This window comes from Colobus angolensis, unplaced genomic scaffold (assembly GCF_000951035.1).
Source record: "Colobus angolensis palliatus isolate OR3802 unplaced genomic scaffold, Cang.pa_1.0 Scaffold215, whole genome shotgun sequence".
NCBI lineage: Eukaryota > Metazoa > Chordata > Mammalia > Primates > Cercopithecidae > Colobus > Colobus angolensis.
This window is the reverse complement of record NW_012115322.1, coordinates 4,398,936-4,409,873: the sequence shown is the minus strand read 5'-3', so window position 1 is coordinate 4,409,873 and position 10,938 is coordinate 4,398,936. Positions and strand designations below refer to the sequence as shown.

General features: G+C 39.8%; 1 protein-coding gene across 1 annotated transcript in view; it reads left to right on the top strand.

Moving 5' to 3' along the window:
• Positions 1 to 3: 3 nt before the first annotated feature.
• The window catches only part of EPC2 (enhancer of polycomb homolog 2 (Drosophila)), a 150,349-nt gene continuing 139,414 nt past the window's right edge, over positions 4 to 10,938 (top strand). The window contains exon 1 of the mRNA XM_011943070.1: positions 4 to 190. Within this exon, the coding sequence (XP_011798460.1) occupies positions 38 to 190 (153 nt within the window). The 5' untranslated portion in view covers positions 4 to 37. The remainder of the gene's footprint in view (positions 191 to 10,938) is intronic.

Genomic DNA, 10,938 nt, shown 5'->3' with positions numbered 1-10,938 from the left:
GCCGCCGCCCGGGCTGTTCCTGTAAGGCGGGGAGACAATGAGTAAACTCTCCTTCCGAGCGCGGGCGCTGGACGCCGCCAAGCCGCTGCCTATCTACCGCGGCAAGGACATGCCTGATCTCAACGACTGCGTCTCCATCAACCGGGCCGTGCCCCAGATGCCCACCGGGATGGAGAAGGAGGAGGAATCGGTAGGGACTCGAGTGTTTATTACCCCCCCTTCCCTCCTCCCCCCTCCCCTTTGTCAGTCGGGCCTCGCCATTCACAGAGCGCTTTACGCTCGCTGGAGGGCGCCGCTGCTGCTCTAACGCACGGGACTCTACGCCGGCGGAGTAGCGTAAACCCTCTCGGCTGGCGTAGCGCCCGCCCGCGGCCGCCATGTTGTTGCGTCCCAGTGTTGTGATTAGCTCGCAGCGCTGCTTACGCTGCCGTAAGGGGGCCTTGCCGTAAGCGGCGGCCGGGAATGGCGCAGGGGATGCGCTGGGCGCACTTGGCGTACGGTCTCTGTTTACCTTCCCACCTCCCTCCCCCAGGCGCGGGGCTAATTAATGGCGGGGTATTATTTGGCTAGGCAAGATGATTATTTTTTCCACTTTTAAATTTTGTATTGGGTTCTCTTTGAAATGACTGTGGAAGGGCGCTTTGAAAACAAACGTCTTCGTCCCAGCAATGTAATCATCCTGGCTTCCCCGCCCGCGACAGTGCAGCGGGATGAGGCGGTACAGCACTGCGGCGGGGGAGGGCGGGAGCCACAACTACCGAGCGGGTAGTAGCGTCCGAGAGCCGCCCGCCGGCCAGTTCAGCCGAGCCGACCCGAGCCGGGCGCGGGGCGGACGGGCTCTGACTGCTTCGCCGAGACGGCGGTGCTCCGTGCGCAGCGTTAGAGAGGAGCCGGGGATGCCCCGGAGCGAGCTGCCGGCGTAGCGTTGTCCTCGAGAATTGTCATTGCGAGGTGATCCTTAGAAGTTGAGGACCTAGTGCATCTAAATTGGCAGTTGTAATTTTGATAATACAGCACCTTTTGGGAAAACTGCTGCTTTTCCTCCGATGGGTTAAATTTTGCAGACGGTTGAATATCTGGCTTAACAGAGAGTGTTTATGACTCGAGTAGTGTTACTTGCTTGCGAAGTTCATAGTAACTGCACCCTCAAGAATTTCTTCAATGAACCTGCAGTCCCGCCTTATTGTCAGCCTCGGGTGTGTGTGGATTGGTTCTCTTGCTTCTGTGGCTGTCAAAAGGAAGCTCGAGGTTTCCGTGATTGGTTTTCTCTTTTGACTATTAATATTGCAGGAAATGCTTTTATGCCTTTGATTGGCTGGTCGAGTTCTGACCTCACTGTGTTACCCTGTTATTACTACTTTGCTCTGATTTAATCACATTTCTCTTTGATTACTTGAAAGTCTTACATTTTCAGTAGGAAATGAATATGGCCGTAGTATCAAGATGAACTTAACTGTGTGTATATAAACGTATATGTAATACATATATATACATGCACATATACATACATATGTGTGTGCATATATATATATAAATGTATATCATCAAAACAGCATTTATCTCTAAGGTTTGGAGGTGTGAGAACTTTTTTTTGTATGTGAGAACTCTTTTTTTTATATTTCAAACTTGACTCAGTTTTCCATGGGAAGGAAAATTAAGATAAAATTATATTATGTACAATAGTTAATTGCATTGAACCCTAATAAGCACAACTTTGGATATTTTTGCTATTTTGTGGGTCTTGATCCAAAAGAAAGATGGCCTTTAAAGTACTAGTATTGTGTGCAATTACTTGGATCCTATTATTTTAGAACTTGAGTCAAGAAATCTATTCTAGGCCAGGCGCGGTGGCTCACGCCTGTAATCCCAGCACTTCCGGAGGCCGAGGACAGCGGATCATGAGGTTAGGAGTTCGAGACGAGCCTGGCCAGTATGGTGAAACTCCGTCTCTACTAAAAATTAGTCGGGCGCGGTAGTGCGCACCTGTCGTCCCAGCTACTCAGGAGGCTGAGGCAGAAGAATTGCTTGAACCCTGGAGGCGGAAGTTGCAGTGAGCAGAGATCATGCCACTGCACTTCAGGACCGGGCAACAGAGCGAGACTCCGTCTCAAAAATAAGGAAATCTGTTCTAGAGTGAACAGTTAACTCCTGGAAGATATATTACTTTTTGCAATCACCAACATATATGGTCCTTAATATACCGCATATGTTTTGGTATTTTATCTTAATTTAGTAAGATTACTTGCAGAGTAACTTTTTCATACTTCATTAAAAATAAAAGTGCTTAACTCGTGTTGCAATTTTTTTGTTTGTTTGTTTATTTTTTGAGATGGAATTTCCCTCATGTTGCCGAGGCTGGATTGTCGCGATCTCGGCTCACTGCAAACCTCTGCCTACGGGGTTCAAGCGACTTTCCTGCCTCAGCCCCGCTGAGTAGCTGAGATTATAGGCGCCCACTGCCTCCCCCAGCTAATTTTTGTATTTTTAGTAGAGTTGGGGTTTCACCATATTGGCCAGGCTTGTCTCAAACTCTTGACCTCAGGTGATCACCCGCCTTGGCCTCCCAAAGTTCCGGGATTATAGGTGTGAGCCACCGCGCCTGGCGGCGCCTTGCATGTATATATTTTTGATACTGAATCTAGCTCTGTCGCCAAGCTGGAGTGCAGTGACGGGATCTCGACTCACTGCAGCCTTCACCTCCCGGGTTCAAACGATTCTCCTGCCTTAGCCCCTTCCCCCTCTGGGTTCAAACGATTCTCCTGCCTTAGCCTCTCAAGTAGTTCGGACTACAGGCACGCGCCATCGCGCCCAGCTAATTTTTGTATTTTTAGTAGAGATGGGGTTTCACCATGTTGACCAGAATGATCTCGATCTCTTGACCTCGTGATCCACCTGCCTCGGCCTCCCAAAGGACTGGAATTACAGGTGTGAGCCACCGTGCCCTGCCGCACCTTGCAATTTTTTATTAACTCTTTTAGAAAAAATTTTCAAAGTAGAGCATGAGTGCTAAACCTGGATACTTTTCAGTAGCCTACTTCAGTTGCCCAATTTTAAGGAAGAAGAAATCCAGATTCTGATAAAACGAGAGTTGAAACCCAGAACCTCTGATTAACTTTGTCCTGTCCTTTCTGCCTCTTTAATAAATGCTAAAAGTGGAGGTTCTTAAAATCAATTAAGCAAACCTTAACAGTTAAGATTTATAGTCTGAAGTCTTTTGCTTCCCAGAGTGTCCCAATTGGGGGCACTCAGTTTTTCTTTTTCATTCTTTTTTAAATATGTATGTCAGAAGACTTGTGTTTTCATGAGTGACAGCAAATTCATTTCTCTGGTCTACTTACAGGACTTCTGTTATTAAGGAGAATTACATATTTATAAAAATGGTTCTGCCTTGATAAATATTTCTAAGCAACAGTAAAATGTCAGACGTTTCACAAATGTTTTGTGTTTCACTTGAATTGTATTTTAAGTAACTTTCAATATCTGGATGTCCTTAACTCCTTATTTTTATAAGATTTTTTTCTTTTGAATCAGTAGGCTTGCAACGAACAAACCAACCTCGGCTTACGGATTCACAGTTGTTGCCGGGTGTCTCTGGGCTGTGCTGTCCTGCTTGGTTGGCAAAATCTTTTGAATCCTTCGTGGATGGCTTTTTCCCATTCCCTCGCTATCCCCACCCACCCTTATAATTAAGGCCTGTCTCCTCTGTGTAGCTATTGAACTATCATTAGACTTCGTTTATATAAACAAAGTCATTGACTAGATTTTGAGTTGCATTCTGACTGATTACATTCTAACAATGCCTGGATGAGGTGATTTGGGTTTTCTTGGGCATTGGTAACATTGTATCGTTGATAATCATGTCATCCTGTGTAGCCTCTTCTTTTGGACATGCAAACATCTTTTACTTATTTTCTTCCCTGTCCTTATTATCATAGTCCTCTGCTAAGAGCTGCCAGTTGGCATCCTCCTTTAACTTGGTCTTTGTAGTTCTCCTCACGACACTTAGTCTAGGTCAAGTACTGTACACTTAGGTTTATTTAGAATTTAGACCAGAAAAATCAGGCAACCAGCGGTTCTGCCACCTCCCCATGAGTGTTGTATAGTGGTAGTTGATGTTTTTACTAATACTTGCCATTTACTGAATACTTCATATATTCCAGATACTGTGTTAAGGGCTTTACATATATTGTTTCATTTAATCCTTTTTTAAAATAAACTTTCTTTGAGGTATAATTTACGTACAAAAACATACCTGTTTACATTGTGGAGTTTGATGAATTTTGACAATTGCATACGTGCGTGAAAACAAGATATAGAACATTTCCAACATTGGAAAAGTTCCCTTGTGCTCCTTTGCAACTAGTCCCTCTCCACTCATAGTTCCAAGCAACTGTTTATTTGTTTTCTTTTATTGTAGATTAGTTTGCCTTTTCTAGAATTTCATATAAATGGAATCATACTTTTTTTGTGTGTCTAGCTTACTTTGTTCAGCACGATACATTTAAGATTCATCCTTGTTGTATGAGTCTGTTCCTTTATATTGCTGAGTAGTATTCCAGTGAATTTGATATGCTATCTTTATGCATCTCTCTGATTTTTGAGTTGTTTCCGTTTTTGATTATCATTTAATTCTGGTAACAGCCCTATGAGATATTACTGTTTCTGTTTTATAGAGGAAAAACTGAAAGATCTTGCTGCTAGTGCAGGGCTGAAATTCAGACCCTTGACATTGGTGTGACAAAAGCATATACTCATAGTCATCATGCTGCATATTCAGGGTTCTTACAGAACCCAGAGTTACCATCTGAACTGTGATTAAGTTTATTATAGTTTTTGTAAGTCATATTTTACTTTTTATAATTTCGGAAGGCTTAAAAGTGGCCAATTTGGTTAGACTGTTAAATTATTAGGAAATGTAGTTTTTTCATTACTTAATTTGGTCTGACTTTTGCTCTTGGCTTTTCAGATTTTCTTTCTTTTTTCATAGGAGTTTGTTAACTTTGCTTTCCTCTGTATTGGCACCATTATGTTTATCCCTGTGTTTATGTTATCTTAAGCATGTAAGAAATTTGTGGGAAACTGTCCCATTTTATTGTTTAGATTTTTCTCCTGCTAGAATATAATGTCTATAAGGGCAAAGATCTTTGCTTATTTTGTTCATTAATATATTCCAAGTGCCTGGAACTGTGCCTGGCACATAATGCATGCTTGAAAAATGTTTGTTGAGTGTTGAATGGGCTTCTATTTCTTTTTTTGTTTGAAGAGCTATATTTGTGTCTTTCTTCCCCCTCCCCCAATATCTATCTATATAAAAAATTTATTAGCAGAATTTGATAAATTCTTCCTTCAGGAATTCTTTTTGGTTGCTTACTTTGGTACTATGTATACCTAAATATTATATCGTTGTTTCCTCTTGAGTCAGAGGCCTCTTTAAATATAGAATCTTTTCACACGCAGATATGGTTGCAGTATAAATCTTTAGCTTGTTTTAAGTAACTCTTATAGGTGTGTGTGGATTTGTGTGAGATACTTTTTCATACCAGAATGTACCAGTCTACATGAATCATGTGGTTCACCTTATTTTTAAAGAAGATCCATGACTAATTTGAATTGCCATATCTCCTCTCATGTGTTGTCTAATTTTTGCCATTATGTTCATATTTTAAGTGATACTTTGAATTCGTAGGGTAGGAATATTACCAATTTTGATACCTTTTCAGAATTGCTATTGGCACTAATATATTTCATGTTTCATAATGGAGAGGGTATAAAATGCAGTTTTGTAAATTGATACTGTAAAAACATGAAGCATTTCTTCTTTTAACAAAAGCAAATGACATGCCAGTTATTATCTAAATGCCAGTTGTTATCTAAATAAGATATTGGGAAACTAAAGTGTTCTGTATAGCAAAAGTATGTGTAAGGCTGTTTACTGAAATGTTGTTAGGAATAAAAGAAGATGCAGACTTTGATTTCGTGGAACTTAAATGAACCATTAAGTCCAAAAACATGTATCTGGAAAGTTAGCAAAAACTACAGGGTTAAGACAACCTGACAGACATCAAAAGAGCATTAGAGAAAGTTAAATGTTAGTGTAGTTGAGAGGCATGAGGTGATTCATTGTGTGTTATAGAGAAGGCTTCTTGGAGAGAGTCGTAACAATTTGGGCTTTCAGGTTTGGTTGTATGGTGTATGTTGAAGCAAATATTTGAGCATAGGAATATCTAAAGCAAGTTCTGAGGATGCTGAGTAAACCAAAGGAAGGTTCTTCCATGTTAGATGTTTTCTGTCAATCATTGCCTATTCTTCCTGTTTAGAAACTTCAGGAGGATAGCACTCTGACGTTGCTGACCGTATCATTCTCCTGTTTTTGTTTGGACATGCAGACATTTTTACTTCTGTCTTCGCATTCCTTTTATCCCTGTTACATCTTCAGCACTAGAAACTGTTTAAAACATAGAAGCACTCAGTAAATATTTGGTGAATGAAGGAGTAAAAATAGGGGTGGAGATAAGGTTGGAAAAAAGGTAGAATTATACTAAATTATAGATAGTTTTGAATGTTAGGCCTAGGAGTTTGTAGGGTGGTATAGATGAAAGACCACTGAAGTATGATTCTGGAGTTTTTGTTTCTAGTTCTGGTTGTCATGGGTTAGCCCGTTTATGCCTAAATGGGTTAAATGGCCATATAATTTGGGAAGTTGCTTAGCTTTTCTGAGCCTCAGATTGTTCATCACTACCATCACAGCTAACGTTTGAGTGTGTGTTTTTGAGTGTGTTGAGCATGTGCCAGGCACTTTGTTGAACTCAGTAGATGGTTTAGAGCTGATTGTAACAGTAGGACATACAGGTGTTACTACTTCTTTTTCAGAGGAAGAAACTGAAACTTTAGAAATTAAGTAACTCACTTAAGATCATCCATCTAAAAAAGAACATGCTAGAGACAGAATTTGAGCTCAGGCTGATTGACTCTGGGGCTCTTGCTTTACCGTTGTACTGCTTCATCTGTAAAATGGGTTGAAAACTAGAAAATATCTAAGGTCCATTATAGCTTTACTGTTCTATCATTTATTATCCCATTAAAAGTTCAAAATTCCAGATTCTTGAGATAGAGAGCATTATTGGTCTGGCTTGCATCAGGTATCTACCTCTGAATCTGCCATTCCAAGAGCAGGGGAAGTTAGGATACCTGTGTTGAGAAGTATTACCCTCCCAGCCGGGGAGCTGCCCTGAGAGATCTGCTACTGATGGTAATATAGCATGATCAAAAGTTAGGAAGTTAAAAGTGTTAAATTATTTTAGTCCATGGTTTGTCCCTAGGTGAGTTTGTATACTTAGTGTGTTTTTGCAAACCATAAATTTGTAAGATATTTTAATGAGCTTAGAATAATTTATATGTATTATGTTGTAAATGAAATTTGAATCAAAGACTGTAAAAGAAGTCTCCAGTGTCCTTTTAAAGAAAGCAAACTCGTCACACTTAATAATTTTCAAAGTCGTAAGGGATGAGTTTTGTGTGACCTTGCAGAAATTATTTAACCTTCCTGGCCCTTAGTTTTCTCATTTGTGAAATAGAATTGGACTGAGTGACCTTTAAGTACCTTTGACTCTGAAAGTTACTTGAACCTCTGAAACCACATGTCTATCTACTGGCATATTGTCCAGGATTATGATCAGATGAAAAGAACTAACAAACGTGACATTAAGTATTGGGAAGAAATTAATGCTTAAGGTTTAACTCTTTACTGCTGAGATGCTGTCGGTTTGGCTTGTTCTTTCATGAGGATCAATTACATTCATTTACTATATACTATTAATTTTTCCTAGAGCTCGGTAGAGCAGTCCATTCTGTATATAAGTTTTGGTTATGATTTCCTTGCTTTCATGAAATTTTCTTCACTATCTTTACTAGGCTTACTCATTGCTGTAAGTATTCTGAAGTTCAGTAGTACTTTTAGTCCTTACCACTTGAGTTTATTTTAATTTTCTAGTATCATTTTTCTCACTTGAGTGTGCGTGTAAGGGTGTGTGTGTGAATTTTATATATGTATGAGAAAGAGCGTGTGCACAAGAGAGAGTAGACACTTATTTCCCCAACAAGACTAAATGTCTTGAGGAGGGTATCATATCTGTTTTATTCAGTACCTAAGACAGGCAAGAGAGCAATTCAGGCACTTCTGTCACTTTCTATCTTAAGTGATAAAAAGTTTGTAATACAGGCACTTAGCGTGATGCTGGTCACTTGGGTTGAGTTTGGTTGTATTGGTAAACAATGCAGCTCTGCATCTTCATTTAGTTTTAAGTAGAGTTAGAAAAACAGTAATGGGTGCATAGAGACAGCATGAGGAGGAGAGGCTGATAGGAATAAGCCATGAAGGAGACCAGTGTAGATGGCAGAAGGTCCATCATGATTACATCGATTATTTGCCTTGTCTATACTATTTAAATAGGATAGAACTTTAAATTTACATATTGTATCATGCAGAACTGCTTCTTACAGGGTTAACACTGTGGAGGAAGATGCCATTCACTTCCAGTTTCTCCTCAGCGCTATTTCATTGTATCTGTCTGCTTTTAGGTTTTTGGTTTTACTGTCAGCTGCTGTTGCTATAAAGTCAGGAATGCAGAGTGGAGAGTCAGCCCTATCTGCTACCTCTCTAACTCCTATTTTGCTTCCCTGATTGCTTGCTTTTTTTATTTTTTTAAATGGGCTAAGGACAAAGGACTCTTGGTTGGGGAGTCAACAAGCAGCATTCAGTTTTGCAGCTAATTCGGTGCAGTTGTTGGAACTTTGAAATTGTGATTTAGGTTCCAATTCTGGCCTCTGCCACTTTCCTTACGGGTGAGGTAAATTACTTAACCTCATTTACCCCATTTCCTCATCTGTTTAATAAGCATCTGAAAAGTTAGTTTTAAAGGTTACTTTTTTTTTTTTTTTTTGAGACAAGGGTCTCGCTCTGTCATCCAGGCTGGAGTGCAGTGGCGCGGTCTTGGCTCACTACAACCTCCGCGTCTCCGGTTCAAGTGATTCTCCTGACTCAGCCTCCCGAGTAGCTGGGACTATAGGCGTGCACTGCCAGGCCCAGCTGATCTTCGTATTTTTAGTAGAGATGGCGTTTCACCATGTTGACCAGAATGGTCTCGATCTCTTGACCTCGTCATCTGCCCGCCTTAGCCTCCCAAAGTGCTGGGATTACAAGTGTGAGCTACCATGCCCAGCCAAGATTACATTTTTTTAATAAAAACTTAAGTCTGTGTCTTATAGGCAACACCCATTTTTTTGGTAACAATTTTTCACTTATACAGGATAACAAATGTGAAGGTTGATGGGAGAGTAAAATGTAGAGTATTCCCATACATTATTCTGTGATAGAGTTTCACATTTTTTTCTGATGCCAATTAAACATTTTTACAGCTTGAGGCCAGGAGTTTGAGACTAGCTTGGGCAACATAGTATGACTCCATGTCTACAAAAAATAAAAAAATTAGCTGGGTGGAGTGGCATGTACCTGTAGTCTCAGCTACTTAGGAGGCTGAAACTGGAGGATTCCTTGAGCCCAGAAATTCAAGGCTGCAGTGAACTGTGATAGGGCCACTGCACTCCAGCCTGGATGACAGAGTGAGACTGAGACCCTGTCTCTTAAAAACAAGCAAACAAAAGAGAGCACTTCCGAACATTACAAGTTAATATGTGTGTTTTCCTCCTCCTTTCTCTGTTTTCTGGCACAGCAGTTAACAACCAAATTGATTTTAAAAACTAAAGACCTTGAAATTTTTTTGCTAAGAGATCTGACTCTTCAGTTAATCCATAGAGTAATAATTGGGCCCTGAATAATTAATAAATTTTGTTTTTGTTCTTCAGAATGTTTTTTTTTTTTAGGGTAGATAGTTATGGGGAAGATAAGTTTTAGTGATGAAAATCTATGCAGTGGGTGTTGTACACTAGAGAAGTGAATGAAGAGAGACATTCCAGTATACCATTGAATTCCTGGATGAACACTTTTGTTTGGAAACTTTCAAAAGTATGGTATTGATGAGGGTAGCCATGCCATTTATTTGATTCTTGAGATGTTTCTCAACTGGGGCACTATTAGCATTCGATTTGTAGTTGGTTGTATGGGATGGTCAAGGCAAAACAAGAAGTTTGTTACCTCTGTCTTCTGCCCATTAATTTCTGGAATATTCTAGTTGAAATAACACCAAAATGCTTCCTCCTTCAATTTCCAAGTGAAGGGTATTGGCATCTGATTTGAGAATTATGATCCAGGGCCTCTTAACCTTTTTTTGGTGACATGGACTCTTTTGGCAGTCTGGTGAAACTCCTCAGAATGATGCCATAAATGCATAAAATAAAATCAGATAAATCAATTATATTGAAATATAGTTATCAAAATAAACAGTTTTTAATATATGTGCTTTATTAACACATTAAGTACAGAATATACAGTGGATCTAGTTATCGTAAATTCAAAATAGTGATAAATATAAACAGTATTTTGACATAATTTGACTTGAAAAGATCCAGGATTTCTGTTGGTATTGCTAGTACTACTGTGGTCTGTTGTCTACATTAGGAATTGAAGGAAATGTTAAATTTGTTAGAAGTGTGTGTTTTCTCATCCAAGTTCATGGACCCCTTAGTTCTTTCTATGGATGTTTTGGGAACCTATGACCTGAGATTCAGAAATCTTCAGGAGAATTTGCATGGCCCAAATGGCAATCTCATTCCTGTGTCGTCTCAAAAGCATACAGGCTGCAGATTTTATTCCCATTACTATACAGGAGATGGTACTGTAGACAGAATTGTCTTATTTTCACGTTTAACACATTTACTACTAGCTTTTTAAAATTGAAAAATAATAGATCCACATGATTTAAATATAAAAATTTAACAGCACAAAAGCACACATAAAAAGTGTCTTTCCTTCCTCAGCTTTAC